Source organism: Martes martes, assembly GCF_963455335.1.
Source record: "Martes martes genome assembly, chromosome: 15".
Lineage (NCBI taxonomy): Eukaryota > Metazoa > Chordata > Mammalia > Carnivora > Mustelidae > Martes > Martes martes.
In genome coordinates, this window is record NC_137903.1 from 45,483,619 (window position 1) to 45,503,186 (window position 19,568).

Genomic DNA, 19,568 nt, shown 5'->3' on the forward strand with positions numbered 1-19,568 from the left:
TATATATATATATATATACACACAGACATATGCAGAGTTAAAAATGAAAGTTCCCTTTACATCTCCACTCCCACCACCCACCAAGGAGCCTAAGAAAATACTAACAAAATGTTGTTGTTGTGGTTAAAAAAACCAGCTAACTGACCTGTTTCATTCACAGCTATCTGGACCCAGAGAAACCTCTTCTGAATCTAACATCACTCAGATTCTAGAGTTTGAACTCAGCATAGTTACTAGATAGAAATTAGGGTTTTTTAAGGTTGGGGGTTAGTGTGTTGCATATAACACAAACAGTTACTCAATATTTAGCAAACAGTATAGCAAACTAGGGTAATCATCACTGCTCTCCACTAAATATTCTAGCTGCCTTCCCAGGCACAGGCAAAACTGCACCTTCCCCATCCCTGTGACATGACTTAAGGCCATGCAATTTGCTCTGGCCAATGAAATAGAAGAAGTAGTGATGGGGACACCTGGGTGGCTCAGTCATAAGTGTCTGCTCTTGATCTCAGGGTCATGAGTTCAAACCCTGCACTGGGTTCCACACTGGGTGAGGAGCCTACGTTTAAAAAAAAAAAAAAAAAGGGTGATATATGTCTCTTCCAACTTTTAAAGTTTCCACTAGTACTTGATTCCTCATTCCTCTTCCCCATGCAATGGCATCTGCCAACTTTCCAGCCTGGGCGTCTGGTTACAAAAGATGGGCACAGCCCCTCTCCTACCTCTCGCCAAGCCCTTCCAACCAACATACATGCAATGATCCACATTGAACATGTAGTGTGAGTGACAAACTTTTGATGGGTTATTCCACTAAGATCGGGGGGGGGGCGCTATTGTTACCAACCCATAATCTAGTCTACCCTAACCAGACAAACCAACTTGATTCTAAAGTTAATGTAAAAAAATAGGCAAGAAAGAAGACCCAGGAATATTCTGAAAATGAAGAGCAATGAAGAACCAGCCCTACTAGTTAGCAGCAATAATAAACTGTTAAAACGATAATACTAACTATATACCAAACACTGTTCTAAGAACCTTACATACATGAACTCATTTACACCTTATAACAACCTAATCAAATAGGTATTATCATCATCTCCAATTTACAAATAAGGACACAAAACTACAGGGATGTTAAGTAACTTGGCAAAGGACACACAGCTAAGAAGTGGTAAAGACAAGATTTTAAAGCAAAGCAGGTTAGCACAAGTCCATATTCTTAACCACCATGCTATCCCACACATTACAGAAAGTACCACAGTTAGGAGGGACCTGAGTGGCTCAGTCAACTGGAACATCCAACCCTTGGTTTCGGCTCAGATCATGATCTCAGGGTCATGAGACTGAGTCCCACATGGGCTCCATGTCTGCTTCAGATGCTTTCTCCTTTTCATTCCCCTTATGCCCCTCCCTGCTCACACACGCACTCTCTCTCAAATAAAATCTTTAAAAAAAAAAAAAAAAAAGGATACAAAATTAAAACAGCATGTACTGGCACATAATTAGGCAAATCATCAGAACAGAAAATCCAAAAATAGAATTAAATGTGCACAGGATTTTAGTATACAAAAAGGTGAATAAAAGATAGTTTATTCGGGGTGCCTGGGTGGCTCAGTTAAATGTGTGTCTTCAGCTCAGGTCATGATCCAAAGGTCCTAGGATTGAGCCCCACATCAGGTTCCCTGCTTTGCAGGGAGTCTGCTTCTTCCTCTGCCTGTCGCTCCCCTTGCTTGTGCTCTCTCTCTCACACTCTGCCAAATAAATAAATAAAATCTTTTTTAAAAAAAAGATATTTTATTCAATAAGTGGTTATTATGAAATATCCATATCCTTTCTTGTCATCAAGTTCAATTCAAGGCACTTATCCTATAGCTACACTAACATGTTTGAAAAAAAAATAAGGCTTTTCACTGCAGCGCTGTTTGAAAACAACCTAATTATATAATTCATCCCTATAATGAAATGCTATGCATGCATTAAAAAAAAAAGCAAGTTCTTTATTTACTAACATGAAAGAATCCCCAAGATAAATTAAGTTGAAAAAGCCAAGGTGCAAAACAATGCATATATGTTTCCACTGGTCTTAAAAAAAAAAAAAAAGGATTGGAGTGATATACAGGCATACACATACACATATACTATATCTCTGGAAGTATACACAAGACGCTGGTGAATGGATTGCCAAAATTTGAGTGGCCAGGGGAAAGGAAGTGGCAGGAACATTTCTGTACCATATGAATTTTAAACCATGCAAAGGTACTGACCATTCAATAAATAGACAAATTATTTAAATTTTAAAGAGTAAGACTGAGCCATTTAACAGCAAGGATTAATGCCAAAAGAATATATTGAGAGTTTTCACGATAAAGAGAAGCTCACAGCCATTACACTCCATATACAAGCTAAAACCGAGAAAGGCAGCTGGAAGAAAAGGAAAACTGAACAGATGTACACAGCAAAAAAGATGCCAAAACCTTGCAGCCTCAAGAGAAGGATGGAGCATGCAGTCTCAATTTCTAGTTGCTTACCAGCTCCAGTTTCCATAAGGACCAGCTGCACGATGATTCCTATCTATGGAGTGTCATGATCCCCAGGGCACCCACATACAACTCTCCCTTCTACCACCTTCTGGAGTTAGCACCACTGGTTCGCCATTCCTTTTTACCTTAGAGCCCCTAGCTAGCTCTTCTACCTATATGAATGAGAAAGTACTTTAGGATGATTTCCAAATGCCCCCTGTAGAGAAGAAAGATTATGATTTACCTAAGTGCTAGAGATAACTAATCAGAATGCTGATGATTGTATCAAAACAGAATAAAACTACATACTACACTTACCTATATATCCAGAAGCACTGAAATCTGGTAACTAAACGGAGGCACAGAACAAGTCTAAGTACAATATACTACCTTGTATTAAGGCCTCAACATGGTCATGATTGTTATTTAAATCATTTAGAACTTATAAAACTAAAGTATATTAACCAATAAAAATACTAGCCATTTTTGTTAAGTTGCTTTTCTACCACTTTTTTTATTCCTATCACTTTGTTGCTTTTTTATCATTTTTTGAGCACTTTTATCATTCACCATGCATTCTCTGGGAATTTTACACATAATCATTTTCACAACAACTCTATAAAGTAGGTACTATTAGCATGACTATTTTACAGATGAAGAAACAGAGAAAATAAGGAACTTGTCCAGAAATACCATTTCCAAGGTCTCCCAGGGTTCTAAATTTGTCAAACCTTTGTCAAGATACCAAAGTCACAAATGTAATCCAGGCTTTAAACCCACATAGTCTAACACCAGAATCCTTGCTGTTAACAGCATGCTTAAAAATGGCTGCAATTCTGACTGATGTTTACAACTGAAAGCACTCAACTAGGGAACCCAAATGCTTCAAGAATTCCAAGTGTAAAAAATCTGTTCACATCAAGATCAGAGAGCAAACACAGTCACTCTTGGTAGATCAGTAATCTCTTAAGTATAATATATATATTTTTTTAGATTTTATTTATTTATTTGACAGACAGAAATCACAAGGAGGCAGAGAGGCAGGCAGAGAGAGAGGAGGAAGCAGGCTCCCTGCTGAGCAGAGAGTCCAATGCAGGGCTCGATCCCAGGACGCTGGGATCATGACCTGAGCCGAAGGCAGAGGCTTTAACCCACTGAGCCACCCAGATGCCCCCATAAGAGATTCTTAATCTCACAAAACAAACTTAAGGGTTGCTGGGGGGTGCGAGGTAGGGATAGGGTGGCTGGGTTATGGACATTGGGGAGGGTACGTGCTATGGTGAGTGCTGTGAAATGTGTAAGCCTGATGATTCACAGACCTGTACCCTGGGGCAAATAATACATTATATGTTAACATTAAAAAAAAATCGCTATAGCCAAGGTGGGGCTTGAACTCATGACCCTGAGATCAAGAGTCACATGCTCTACTGACTGAGCCAGCCAGGGGAAAAAAAATTTTTTTAAGTAAGCTCTATGCCCAGCTTGGTGCCCAACACATACCTTGAACTCACAACCCTGAAAGCAAGACCCGAGCTGACATCAAGAGTTGGGACACTTAATTGACTGAGCCACTTATAAGGGAAACCTAAAAATACTTAAAAAGTGCTAAATTTATAGTTGCTACCAAAAATACTTATCGAATGTTTTGAGTACCTAGCTCACAATGACTCTCCTGAAAAGTCCTTCTCATACATGGTATGCCCACAGCAGCCAAACACATTCTAGGTCAGAAGTTTTCCACCAGAGGTAATTTACCCCCAGAAGGACACTGGCAATATCTACAGACATGTTTTGGTCATCACAATTAGAAGGTGAGTGCTACTGACATTTAGTTATTAGGAGCCAGAGATGCTGCTAAACATCCTACAATGCACATGACAGTCCCCACTACCACCACAACAAAATCCAGCCCCAAGTGTCAATATTATGGAGACTGAGAAATCCTATTATGGGTGAAATGACCACCAATCACAGTGACTGTCCAGGGAGTTTAGAAATGAGACTAAGAAATGAAAGTTCACTATAAACCATCCTCTTGATCAAAGAAATTTTAGAGAATTGGAAAGTGTGATATGAATTGAATGTCTAAGAGGGAAGAATCAAGTGAGTAAATAGTCAAAACAAAAATGAGCAAATAAATATTGCCTGAGTTTCTAGCAGCCTTTCACTTCCTGTTTCTGGACCAGTCTAGCTGCATTCCTGTACTGGAGCAGTCAATGTCCCCATATAAATTTTCTATAGATTACATAATCTAGAATTGGTCTCTATTACTATTTTTTTTTTTTTTTTTAGTCTCTATTACTTTTAACCAAGAGTTCTACTCACACATATCACCCAAAGAAAACTGCTAAGGTAGAGAAGACTTGACTACAGTACACAATAGTTCGACACTGTTAAATCAGAAATAAATAAGTAAATCAAATCAATTTGGTGAAATTTTATAATAATGGAAACCAATGGTGAGATATAGAAAAAAGATCAATGACTACTAATCTATAAATATATGGATAGCAGAGGAAAGAGATTAGGCAAATAATGTGAAAACCAGGAAAACAGTCAAAAAATCCTAAACTAGCTAGGGGGTTAGGAGAGATGGGGTGGCTGGGTGATGGGTGAGTGTTGTGAACTGATGAATCACAGACCTGTACCCCTGAAACAAATAATGCATTATATGTTAATAATAAAAAAAAAACTTCCTAAATTAACAAGACAACCAAAATCCAAAGATATAGGTGGTACATTACGTAAAGATTCAGAAATAATCCTTGAAGACAGTTTTCTCAAAGATCTACCTACTAAGCTCTTGAGCTTTAAAAGGAAAATTTTTATATAACTCAATAGCACAAAAATCCTATTAAAAAATGGGCAGAGAAAAAAAAAAGGGCAGAGGAGAGGCACCTCTACCTTCGGCTCAGGTCACGATCCCAGGATTCTGGGATCGAGCCCTGCATCGGGCTCTCTGCTCAGCAGGAAGCCTGCTTCCTCTCTCTCTGCCTGTCTCTCTGCCTACTTGTGATCTCTGTCTGTCAAATAAATAAATAAAAAATCTTAAAAAAAAATTTTTTTTTTAAACGGGCAGAGGAAATGAACATCTTTCCAAAGACACACAATGAGCCAACAAGGGTATGTTTCATATCCTTGTGCTGAAAAATCACTAATCAGAAAAATGTCAGTCAAAAACCACAATGAGATATCATCTCACACCTGTTAGAATAGCTATAACCAAAAAAGATGAGATGACCACTGTTATCACCCTTGTGCATTGTTGGTGGGAATGTAAACTGGTAGAGCCACTATGGAAAACAGTATGAAGGTTCCTCAAAAAAATTAAAAAATAGAACTACCATATGAGCCAGCAATCCCACTTCTAAGTTTGTACCCAAAAAATGACACTTAAAATTACAACAAAAATTATAAAATGCCCACAAATAAGCCTAACAAGAAATATCCAAAAACAGTAACTGAAAACTTTTTTACTTAACGACAATTTTTACTTATAGGCAAAAGGATACCACACTCTTTGAATTAAGTACACAATGATGCAACAGTGTCAATTTGCCTGCAAATTAACCAATAATTTAATAAAATTATTATCCAAATCCCATCAAGATTTCTAAATCTTAACAATCTAAATAAATCCTAGTGATCTTTGAAGGTCATAATAATAATATCCAAATACATTTTGAAAAAGAACACAATGATGGGGAGCTACCCAAATAAACACATATGCTTTAAGCTTATAATCAAATTATTATAACTAAAATAATATGTAAAACAATGTGTAGGAAGAGAAAGATGAACGGAATCATGGAGATAATTTCTCAAAGGTGTGTACATTTGAGATTTTGACATATGAGAAATATGGCTCTTCAAAGCAGTGGGAACTGATAAGCTATTCTGTTAGTATTAGTACAATGGAAAAATATTAAGTTGGTTCCAACCAACCAACCAACCAACCATCAATGAATGAATGGATGGATAGATGGATAGATGAATATTTCATATAAGTTCAAGTTGGTAATGTAAAGGGAAAAAATACCAGAAGAGAAAAACAGGAGATCTTTGATAATCTTGTAAACAAATATCATCAACTTAAAAAAATGGCTAATATCTAAACAAAATGGTTATTTTATGTATCTAAATCATGCAAAACTACAAAGCTGTTGAAAAGAATGGTAGATTGACACATACTGGCATAGAAAGGTCTTCCAAATACATTAAATACAAAAAAACAAATCCAGGAGAAAAAAATTCATACAGTACAATGCTATTTATGAAATGGCCAGAGAACTATAAATATGTACACTTTTATACATGTAAATATATACAAAGTTCTGGGAAATACAAATCAAACCATGAACAACAGTACTTACCTCTAACAACAGAACAGGAGAATGATGGGAATATCAAAGAGAACTTTTAGTCTTGGTTATATGCTTCTGTATTAATTTGGTCTTTTTATACTGAGATACCTCTTCATAGGTTTATATACAATTAAAAATACAATCTCAAAACAAAAAGAAAGCTACTTAACAAAAACTTCATGTATCAACCTTTCTTTCCTATAAGAAACACGTAAGTGGGGGTGCCTGGGTGGCTCTGTGGGTAACCATTCAACTCTTGGTTTTAGCTCAGGTCATGATCTCAGGGTTATGCGATCAAGCCCTGTGTCCGGCTCTGTGTTCAGCATGGAGTCTGCTTGTCTCTTTCCCTCTGCTCCTTCCTCTCTCTCAAATGAATAAATAAAATCTTGAAAGAAACAAAGAAAGAAAGAAAAAGGGACTCCTAGGTGGCTCAGTCAGTTAATATCTGCCCTCCGCTCAGATCCTGATCCTGGGGTCCTGGGATCAGGTCCCGCATCATCATGGGGCTCTTTGCTCAGCAGGGGAGCCGACTTTTCCCTGACTGCTGCTCCCCCTGCTTGTGCTCTCTTTCTGACAAATGAATAAAATCTTAAAAAAGAAAGAAACAAACAAACAAACAGATGGGTGATACCAACTGTGCCTGTTAGTATGCTAGTTTTAGGAAAATGTTTTCTTAGTAATTATCTAGAACCACAAAATGCTAAGTGGCAATCTTTAGTCCTAACTCAGTATTGTTATTTTAATTTGCTGGAATTAGCATAGAGAGAGGAACAGGCTAACAGACTGTATGCATACATACTATATATTAGATGAAGCCACAGATCATTTTCTTTGACCCTGACCACATCAAGAGGAAGGTTTCTGAAACCCCCCTGTCTTTGGAAAGCAAACCAAGGAATATAAATTGCCTGGGCCTGTGGAGCTTTGTGTCCTGCTAGATCAAAACCCCATACTGGCAGAGTTCACCATGGAGAAGCCAGCAATTCCACCACCACAGACTCAGCACATTTACAGCATGAAGCAAAGAGGCACAGGGAGGGCTTAACAGATTCCTAAGGTTTTAGCAACCAAAATGAAATGTGGCATAGTACTGTATTTAATGTGTATCAACCTATGTATTTGAGTGAAAGTTTAAGCAAAACAATACTGAGAAATTTTTCTAACTAGTGTAATAATCATAAATTTACATACTGAAATTATGCACTCAACTCAAAAAGGCAGGATTAGCAACCAAGGGTTACTGTATACAATATTACACTTCCACACATGCAGACACACAAACCAGTAAGGATGTTCACCAACATCTATTTAAGCAGCATCAGTCTCTTGGACAGCTATTCTAAATTACACCTGATCATGATCCCAGTGTCCTGGGATTGAGCCCACACCAGGCTCTCTGCTCAACAGGGAGCCTGCTTCCCCTCCTCTCTCTCTGCCTGCCTCTCTGCCTACTTGTGATCTCTGTCAAATGAATAAATAAAATCTTTAAAGAATAAATAAATAAATAAATAAATAAATAACACCTGAAAAATTCTCTCAGAGGCATTAAAACAGGCAATTACTGGGGACACCTGGGTGGCTCAGACGGTAAAGCATCTGCCATGGGCTCAGGTCATGATCTTGGGGTCCTGGAATGGATCCCCATATCCGGCTCCCTGCTCAGTGGGGAGTCTGCTTCTCCCTCTCCCTCTGCCCCCTATTTGTTCTAATAAATAAGTAAAATCTTAAAAATCTTAATTTCTAAAAAGCAAAGAGAGAGAGTTGTAATCTATAAGAGGGAGAAAGTATAAAATTATATAAAATGACACATATTAATATATTAATATAAGTCCCACGTTAAATTATATAAAACATAAAATTTTAAGGGGTGCCTGTGTGGTTCAGTTGGTTAAGCATCTGCCTTCGACTCAAGTCATGATCCCAGGGTCCTGGGATCAAGCCCCATGTCAGGCTCTCTGTTCAGCAGGGAGTGTGCTTCTCCCTCTCCCTCTCCCTGCTGTTTCATCTGCTTGTGTTCTCATTCTCTGTCAAATACATAAAATCTTTAAATATATATATTTTTATATATAAATATATAAATGTACATACTACACAAACACACACACACGGTTTTAAGTATGAAATATCAGTAACACTAAGCCTAGAAGTTAGGACCATAGTTCCACATTACAGTGAGATTCCAAATAGCATCATGAGTACTTACTGCTCCCTTTGTTCTATCATAATATTGGAGTCTCAATTCATAGCCACAGAATATACAGACCCAACTCTGGCCTACCACTCTGAAAACCTCATCACTGGTCTCAAGAGAGATTTTAAAAAACTAAAACTCACAGATACAGATGTACATGGACACATCCTCCAAAAGGCCCAACATATACCAAAAATATAGTTAGAAATAGGTATCCCAGTATCATTGGGCTCTCATCTCTTTCAGCTGGCAAGCAGGGGTTTACAGGTTTAAATGAAAAAACATTATGCCTGGCACATAGCAGTCAATAGGTGGCAATTCTTCTTCATCACTTCTTCTAAAAACCGAGGCCCACCCTAAATCTGTCAACAGAACCCTGTGTCCTACCTTCCTTCTCCCTAATACTCTAGATTCTTTCAAAAGTAAGTCTCTCAACAGACCTCCAAACATACGAACTTTCAGAGATCAAAAAAAGCTGAGGCCAAAGCAAAAAGACATCTCTCCCTGTGCCACCAAAAGATGGTGTAAGATGGTGGACGCTTGCATGCAGACACACTCGACTTGGAACAAATGGACTTTTGTACCAGTTTTAAGTAGAACGGAATCAATACATTAGATTTTCTGACACAAATGACAATCTTTGAATAAACCCAATTCATTACTATTCTTAATTTCACATCACTCAAAGTGTTCTCTTAGTTCTCAAAGTGTTGCCCCCAACAAGAAGCATCAGCAATACCTGGAAATTTGTCAGAAATGCAAATTCTTAAATCCCACCTCCGACTTGAATCAGAACCACTGGGGATGGGACCCAGCAATCTGTATTTAACAAGCTCCCCACACTAAAGTTTGAGAACTATTCTATATAATCTGGTGAAGAATCTACAGTGAAACTCCAAATTTACCTATTCCAAAAGAAATCCGTTAACATTGATAAGGTTAACATTCTCAAGTATTCTGAAATCTCCTACGTGTAGTATATGATAAAAAGCCCATCTGACTCACAAAATCAATATAAAAGTCCTACTAAAACATGCTTTTAAAAAGAAATTTTACAATGAGAGGTAAAAATAATGCAGGGAAGCACAAAAAGGTCTCAAAGGATATCAGATGAAGGAAGTTATATTATGAAGTCATTAAATATTAACCAGAAAACAAATGTGCCAGCTCCGAATGAGGTCTCTACCTAAACATTACATTTGCATTGGCCTGTGTTTCTGGTTCACCTTCTCCGAAAAAAAAAAAAAAAAACATTCTTATAAAAAGAGTGAGTGAAAAAGAACCATGGACTACGTGTCCTTTGACTGACACCCAGCCCCTAAGAGAAATCATTCTAAGAGAATAACACTTAAAACACTAATTCAGGGGCACCTGGGTGGCTCAGTGGGTTAGGGCCTCTGCCTCTGGCTCAGATCGTGATCCCAGGGTCCTGGGATCGAGCCCCACATCGGGCTCTCTGCCCGGTGGGGAGACTTCCTCCTCTCTCTCTGCCTGCCTCTCTGCCTACATGTGATTTGTCTGTCAAATAAATAAATAAAATCTTCTTAAAAAAAATAAAATAAAATAAAACACTAATTCAGGGGCGCCTGGGTGGCTCAGTGGTTTAAGCCTCTGCCTTCGGCCCGGGTCATGATCTCAGGGTCCTGGGATGGAGCCCTGCATCAGGCTCCGTGCTTGGCATGAAGTCTCCTTCTCCCTCTCCCTCTGTTGCTCCCCCTGCTCATGGTCTCTCTCTCTCAAGTAAATAAATAAAATCTTAAAAAATAAAAAAATAGGGCGCCTGGGTGGCTCAGTGGGTTAAGCCTCTGCCTTCGGCTCGGGTCATGATCTCAGGGTCCTGGGATCGAGTCCTGCATCGGGCTCCCTGCTCGGCGGGGAGCCTGCTTCCCTCTCTCTCTGTCTGCCTGCCTCTCTGCCTGCTTGTGATCTCTGTCTGTCAAATAAATAAATAAAATCTTTAAAAAAATAAAAATAAAAAATAAATTAAATTAAAAAATAAATATGTGCACCCCTATGTTTACTGCAGCATCATGTACAGTAGCCAAGATATGGAAGCAGCCCAAGTGTCCAACCACAGATGAATGGATAAATATGTGGTGTACACACACACACACACATACACCCAACTAGAGTACTACTCAGCCATAGAAAAAGATAAGATCTTGCCATTTGCGCCAACATGGATGGACCTGGAAGATATTATGCTAGGTGACAAACAAATACCATATGATTTCACTTACATATAGAATCTAAAAAACAAACGAATGAACAAGAAGCAGAATCAAACCTATAAACAGAACTGATGGTTGCCAGAGCAGAAGAAGTGGGGGGAAGGATGAGCAAAATAGGTGAAAGGGTGCGGGAGATACAGGCTTCCAGTTATGGACGTCACAGGAATAAAAAGCACAGCATGAGGAGTATATTCACTGGTCCTGTCATAGTGCTGTACGGTGACAGATGGTAGTTACACATGTGGTGAGCATAGCATAATGTATATAATTGTTGAATCTCTACGTTGTACTCCTGAAACTAATGTAACATTGTGTACTAACTATAATTCAAATTGGAAGAAAGGAAAAAAAGAGGGTAACATTTACTTTCAGAGAAAGTAAGGCCTAATGTGAATTCAGGTCCCCAAAATTTCCCTACCTTTTTGATGCTTTCTCAAAGTCAAGAGTCACCTCAGAGGAAAAAAACTCAGAGAAAAATAGAGACTTAAAATATAAGTGGTAAGACAATGCTATGCTTTAGCATGCCCTCAAAATGACAACAGCAGTGTTTTAGTTTACAAAACATGTTCACATACAACTGACACAATCTCTACAACCATCTCAAGATAAATAACAACACTGCTACTTATCAAGTACTTAGTACATAATTTTATGAGGCTGGGAGCTGTAACTCTTTAGCAATGTCAGAAGACAAGATGTGAATGCAATTCTACTTCTAAAAACCATGTTCTCTAAATCTCTTCACGAGAGCAAAATTTGGAGGCAAAGGCATGAGTTTCAGGTCCATAATTTAACAGTTATGTGACCTTAGGAAGTCATTTAATTCCTTAACTCCTCACCATCTATAAAACAGGAAGATCAATACCTACCCCTACCTATTTCAGAGTAAACAATAGTTTTAAAGATCAAATGAGATAAAGGACATAAAATGTCTTCATAAACTCTAAACATACATACACAAATATAATTATCACCATTATTCCTGATTTTGGTAAAGAATGGACAGGAGAAAAGAGAACAGTGAAAGGGGGTTGCAGGATGGTTTTGTTTGGCTTTGCCTTCTTTTTAAGCATGCTAAAGACCTTTAAGAAGGATCTTCAGACTTCATAATTTACTTAGGACCTTACTGTCAATTGGGCTGTGAGAACAGAATCTGTTATTATTTTGTCACTTTGCTCTAAGTACAGACACAGTTATATATTTGTAACTTCTGCACACTTCAAGGTTAATAAAAATGTAACAGCTTATTTCTTTTTAAAAGTTTAGTTTCTCATAAGAATCAGGTGACCATGGAGCACCTGGATGGCTCAGTTGGTTAAGCATCTGCCTTTGGCTCAGGTCATGATCCCAGGGTCCTGGGATTGAGAGCCATTTCCGGCTCCCTGCTCAGCAGCGAGAAGCAGACTTTTTCCTCTCTCACCCTCACCCTCTAGCTCTCTCTCGCTCATTCTCTCTTTCTCTCAAATAAATAAATAAATACAATCTTTGGGGGGGGGGGAAGAATCAGTGAACACATTGGGGTGCCTGGCCGGCTCCGTCAGAAGAATATGCAACTCTTGATCTTAGAGCCCTGATTTCAAGCCCCACACTGGGTGTAGAAATTACTTAAAGTGGAAAAAAAAAAAAAAATTAGTGACCACTGTACTAGGCCACCAAAACTACAATTAAAATTCTCTTGCAACAGCCTTCCTATTCTTTTCTACAGTATCATTTTCAACCCTGGGTGCCTACATCTTTCATTCTGCAAAGATTAAAACATTAAGTATAGATCAAAAATAAACAAATAAGTAAATCAGTCCATTTAAAATGATGAAACTGATTTAAGGGGAATTATTCAAAACTTCACAATTTAGGGGCACCTGGGTGGCTCAGTGGGTTAAGGCCTCTGCCTTCGGCCCAGGTCATGATCCCAGGGTCCTGGGATCGAGCCCCGTGTCGGGCTCTCTGCTCAGCGGGGAACCTGCTTCCCCCACTCTCTCTCTACCTGCCTCCCTGCCTACTTGTGATCTCTGTCTGTCAAATAAATAAAATCTTTAAAAAAAAAACTTCACAATTTAAGGTTCATTTTTAATAGTACTTTCAGCAAATGAGAGAAGCTGAAGTGAAATCACTCAACTGTTGCAAGGTCTGTCAGTTATAAAAAAAAAAGTATTCAACCCCAGATTACTAGTGACAAAACAGCAACTCACCAAAAAGGTTCAATAGCTGAGTTCAGAGAAGTCATACAGCACTCACTCCTTTCGTACCAAAGCCAGCCCTATTATTTTTATTCCTTTGCAATTATTTTCATAAAAATCACTTCTGGAGAGGCAAATTATTATAACTTTCCCATATATTAACAAAAAATACTACGTCTTTCTACAGAAAAATCATGGACTCAAAGCCACTTCTATAACATCTATACATTTTTACTGATTAACTACAAACAATATTTGATCTATATCTAAACCCACATGTAAGTTCAAAAGTCTGCCAGACCTAATAATTTCCTATATGAAATTATGTGCTAATATCTCAATTCTGAAAGACCACTATTTGTACACTACTTCCAGGATTCAGTTTTACGTAAATGTCAAATGACAGGTTCAGAAGCTTTTGAATCTGACTCATTTAGTCATTCAATTCATAATCTACCAGGTTTTGTTGTTGCTTTTTTTTTTAATTTTACTTATTTTAGAGAGAGTGAGCGAGAGAGAGAGATCACAGAACAGAGCAGAGGGCTGAGCAGGGAGTGGGACTCCCAAGACCACTGAGCCCAGGACCTGAGCCCAAGGAAGACGCTTAACCAGCGGAGCCACCCAGGCGCCCCTCTACATTTTCCTAAGCAGCAGTTCTCAACTAGGAGCAATTTTGCTAAATGTCCCCTGGTGTGAGGTGGGGGGCAATGTCTGCAAACATTTCTGGTTGTCACAACTGGAGGCAAGGGTTGCCAGAAAGAGGTTCTACGGGCATCTAGTGAGTAGAGGCCAGGATGCTGCTAAACATCCTACAAACCATAGGATACCCCACCCCCCAACAAGGAACCATCCATACCAAAATATCGATAGTGCCAAGGCTGAGACACTGATCTATAGAAAAGTTTATTAACACTTTGGAGCACCTGGGCAGCTCAGCCGGTTAAACATCTGCTTTCAGCTTAGATCATGATCCTGGAGCCCCAAGATCAAGCCCCTCAACAGGCTCTATGCTCAGCGGGGAGTCTGCTTCTCTCTCTGCTCCTCACCCTGCTTATGCACCCACAGGTGCTCTTTCTTTCTCTCTGTCACACTCTTTCTCTCTCAAATAAAGTAAAATCTTTAAAAAATAATAATAATAAACTAAGTAGCAGAAAATTTTCTAAGAAGTTTATAAACACTCAACTGTCTAAAAACAGTACTCCATCTTTATTTCCTATGTTATCTGCTAATGACAGTCTTTTCATACTAAACTTCAGCAACAAACTTACCCTGTTCCATCCTTTCGATCTGCTTCTGACTTCCAAAATTGTTAATAGAGTAATTATTACTTAAGCCAATTTCAAAACCTCATAGTCTGACTCACCCCTATTTTTATAATAGTAGTGGTAGTAATCACAGCAGTTAACAGATATTAGCTCTTACTATGGGTCAGGCAATAAGTGCCTTATGAATATTAACTAATTTAGTCTTGGTACTATTATTATTGGTGCTCTTATCCCCATTTTACCAATGGAGTCCAAGGCATGAAAAGTTAAGTAACTTGCCCAGAATCACACAAATAAACAGGTGAGGCAGGTTTCAAATCCAGGCAGAATGGCCCCAGAGTTCATGCCCTTAATAAATACTCCAAAGTGATCTCTCTTCTTTCATCCTCTATACTGAATCACAAAGTCCTTCAAGTTCTACAAGGGACAGGGACTTTTGTTATGTCCACAGCAACATTCCCAGAGCCCAGTTAGATAACAGGTAGTCAAAAAAACTTTTGTTTATTGAATGAAATATCCCTCAAACTTACTCCTATTTCCTTTGCCTCCAATTAAGGCCAGTCTTTCAGCATTACACACCTGGGTTTGTTGATATACCCTATGAATTAGCCAATCATGTAAACTGATATAAACTCCTCTGCCACATTTTCCATCACCCAGGCCCAATCAAACATATCCAAAGCTTTCTTGCCATCACTTCAATCAGAATCATAAAATCTTAAAGTCAGAAGGTACCTTAGGGATCATCCAGTCCTACATTTTGCAGATAAAGAAACCCAAAGATGGCAAGTAACTAAATCACGCAGCCAGGTGGAGCCAGGACCAGAACTTGATTCCTGCAGTTTTTGCTCTAGGATTCACTCCTGGAGAACTTGCTTCATTCCCGACAGATGTCTCCTCACTACCCCACCAAGAAATCATGTTAATTCCCACTGTTTATACTCAAGTTGTCTCTCCTGCCCAGCCTGCCCTCTTTTCCTTGCTCCACAGATCCAAATCCTTCCACCCTTCGAAATCTCTTCCTATTCTGTTCTTCATGACATTCCTTCTTCTCTGAAAAGTTTGTCTTCAGTAAGACGCTGAAGGAAGAAAATCACTGTTGCCTGCTGGGCCAAGTTTAATGAATTCTAACACTTACCATTAAAGCTAGGCTACTTGGATGATCTTCCTTCAAAGTGTGTTATCCATTCCTCCATTGTTCTACAAAGTCATTTTAATAAAGACTAACTCACATATAGCCCCTGCATAAAATGTGCATATATATGGAAGAGAAGCTCACTCACATCTTTAACAGTAGACATGTAACACCTGAATGGCCCCAAATCACTTGTTATCTTCTCCATTTAGAAACAACTCAGCATATTCACAAAGTCCAAACCCAAAGCTCTCTGATACAACTCAGTTGGCAGCCACAGTTCCTTGGGATCATCGCTCTCTGCATACTACCATCTATCATTACTTCCTCCAAAACTCCCATTTCTAACAAATAGTTCACACTTCTTTTTCTTCCTCCTCTTCCATACCTTGTGCAATTTGGACACCCTCTTTTATTCTTTATTATTAGTGAAACTCGTTTGCTACCCCTCATCCAACCTCAACTATCCAGTCCTTTATATAATAAGTCATATCTATCTCTTCAGCCTGAGGTCGTATGGTATCCCAACCCCATGAAGGTCAATTTGTTTTTCCCCCTCCCCACTCTTCCTTCCTCTAGAAAAGTGGTCCCAAAAGTAGTGTGGGTGAAGCTCAGAGGAAGCACAAAAGGATCTACTTGGCTGCAGAAAAAAATATATTAGAATTCTCATTATAGGGGCACCCGGGTGGCTCAGTGGGTTAAGCCTCTGCCTTCGGCTCAGGTCATGACCCCAGGGTCCTGGGATTGAGCCCCACATGGGGCTCTCTGCTCAGCAGGGAGCCTACTTCCCCCCCTCTCTCTGCCTGACTCTCTGCCTACTTGTGATCTCTTTCTGTCAAATAAATGAATAAAATCTTTTAGAAAAAAAGCTCTCATTATACTTATTGTTTTCATCTCATCCCTTCCTAAATTCTGTTTCTGAGTGCATTTATAAGTTACATAACATATTGATACAGAACAAGTACATATATAATTAACAGATAACAAATTCTTGGGAGTATGTGCTCTTTTACTGATAAGAGAATATGATCAAAAGAGCTGGGAGACAACCATTCTAAAAATACCTTGATAACGAGGCCAAAGTAATAGGTCCCAAACTATACAGAAGATTTATGTACATATGCACACACTGTAGGAAGAAAACTCTTGTGCATATCCAAAGTCCTAACCATGCCCACCAACCTCTAACCCCTGCCGGGTTCTCAGAATCTCAAGTACTACCCAAAAGAGAACGTAGGACAGTCTGGCAATGCCTTTCATTTCCAGTTTGGGCTGGGGGGTGGAAATCCCAAAAGCGCTGAGATACTACCCTTATCTTTGCCTTATCAGAGTATTTCAAGTCACTGCTCACTATTCTGACACTGTTCACAGTCTGACTTATACATGTATATACTTTATACGCCCCCAGCTCCTGAGATTCAGTTCCTATTTCCAAATCCCTCGAGGCACAACCGGTTCCCTTCGCTAACGACCAATTTACACTAACACCTACTGGACTGAGCTCACACCTCCCAGCATCTTTGCCTCCCCAGGGGATACTACCCACCGTCTTCCCCGAGCCACACAGTCTGTCCCAGGGTAGAGGACAGTCCATCCACCGCCCCTCAGACCACTTCTCTTCCCTTCTCCGCCCCCAGAAGCTGCCAGCCAGGCTGGAGACGGGAGGGGGGAGGGGTGTGACTCGCCTCCCGCGACTGGCCCAGATGGCAGCGGATTCCGCCCCCACTCTCAGGCACCCCGCCACCCCTAGACCCCTCAGAGCTGCCTGTCTCCTTCCCACCCCGCCCCAACCCCACCCCCGGCCTCCCCCACGCCCTCACGCCAGCTCCCACACACACTCACCATGCTGGGTGAAGATATTGAAGCCGGCCTCTGTGGTGCGCCCCGCCAGGTCCCGCCTGCGGCCGGAGGGCCTGGCTGCACTGCTGACCCGGATCCCGCGAGGCTGCGGCTGCTGAAGCCCCGGAGCCTCCCCAACGCGGCCCACCTGCTGCCCCATCCCTGCGCTCGCGTACTCCCGCGCCCCCGCCGACCCCAGGTCACATTCCTACTCGGCTTCGGCCTCAGGCTCCCGGCGCTGCTCCGGCCTCTCCTTCCCAGCCCAGGCCCCGGCCCCAAGCGGTAGGGCCGTCGGCGGTTCCGCACGCGGACTCCTCAAAGCAGCCGCCGCGCTGCCTCTCGGCGACTCACAGATTCTCCTTCTCGCTCCTCCCGCGGCTCCGCGCCCCCAAAGCCGCCGCCGCCGCCGCCGCCATCTTTAAACCACCGAGCGCTGGGAGAGCGTGGGACAGAGCGTCTCCCGCCCCCCACCCGACCAGTCACCTCCGCTACTCGGAGGGAGGGCTTCCCGGCGGCCCCGCCCCGCCCCGGCCCCACCCGCCCGCGCCGCCCCCGCCTCCTCGCCGGGCGGGTCCCCCCAGTGCCCACCTCGTCCGCACGTCCACCGCTCCTTCAGGTCTTTCGGTCCCCGTGTGCCTTCGCGCCTCCTGGGCCTCCCAGGTCTGACTTCGTCTTAGCCGACCCCTCCCAGCTCCGGCTCTACATTGCTACCTACCGCCTTTTGGAGCTGGACGGTCTAAAGCTTTCCCTGTCCCACCTCCACCTGTCAAATGAGTCCGTTGCGCTGAGCCCCCCAGGTAGCCCTGCTAAAGAGGAGGCACAGTTGAAACAGGAAAGCACAAGGCATTTGCTGCTTGCCATCCAGGTGAGGATCCCTGAAACGCCCAGGAGAATCCCTTCCAACTCCATTGTCAGCAGCAGGCCTAGAGTCGAAGATTATACAAAATTTACATGAAGGTAGTAAAAAGGTACATTATTATTTTATAGTAATTTTTTGAAATTATTTCATGATGTTAAATTGCAGTCGCCTCCGTTGTCTGCACTCTGCCGTCTCATTGGAGAAGCAGTTGTGGCCCCATTCCTCGTAATATATTACCATGAATTTCTCTTGACCGCCTTCACCGTCTAACCACACGTGTGTTTCTGTTACCCTTACAATGCTTGACAGTAAAGCTAATCTTCGCACTGGTGTGATTTGTATACAGTGCTCGTGGTCAGGTCTTCTTTTGATGACAAAGGGGAAAAAGAAAATTTCTCTTTGACCCTGCTTCTGAGTCAGATCTTACTCATCATTAATTTATATTGCCTAAAGAGAGTGACGCCAACAGCTGTTTTTTATACATGCACACACATATATATGTACAAATATTCACTAATCATTGCCCCTTTGCACATTCTGCATCTTAATATTGACCCGGTTTTGTGTTTTGTTTTTTTTTTTAATTCTCAAGGAACTTCATAGCTGTCCTCTTAGTATTCCTTTCACTCCCTTATTTCGCTGATAAGTATCAGTTATTACAGGTAACACACTGAAAACTTGCTTAAAATTAAAGCAGACAGGATGGGAGACATTGCAAAGAAGCAACAAAACACCCACTGGGAAGATAGGTTTGGGGGAAAGGTGGATGCAGCTCTTTTTTACACATCTTTCATAGAACCAGGGTGATCTTAGATGAACCATTCACTGACATTGATACTACTATGGGAGCGCTATAGAATTATTCCATTGCTATCCAGGGTGTAACCAGAAAATCTGAAATCTACCCCCCTAAAAATGGGAACAGAAACACTATGCTTTGGCACTAGATAGAATATGAATTTTCCATTTGGATCAAAGTTTTCCTGCC

The 19,568-nt window shown here is 40.8% G+C and overlaps 1 protein-coding gene across 2 annotated transcripts in view; it reads right to left on the reverse strand.

Moving 5' to 3' along the window:
- Window positions 1-18,158, reverse strand: part of ABL2 (ABL proto-oncogene 2, non-receptor tyrosine kinase) — a 114,515-nt gene extending 96,357 nt beyond the window's left edge. Inside the window, exon 1 of one of the 2 annotated variants that reach the window (XM_080824188.1) lies at window positions 17,725-18,158. In XM_080824188.1, the coding sequence (XP_080680314.1) occupies window positions 17,725-17,881 (157 nt within the window). In that variant the 5' untranslated portion in view covers window positions 17,882-18,158. The remainder of the gene's footprint in view (window positions 1-17,724) is intronic. The other variant, XM_080824187.1, reaches the window with a different exon arrangement.
- Window positions 18,159-19,568: the final 1,410 nt, after the last annotated feature.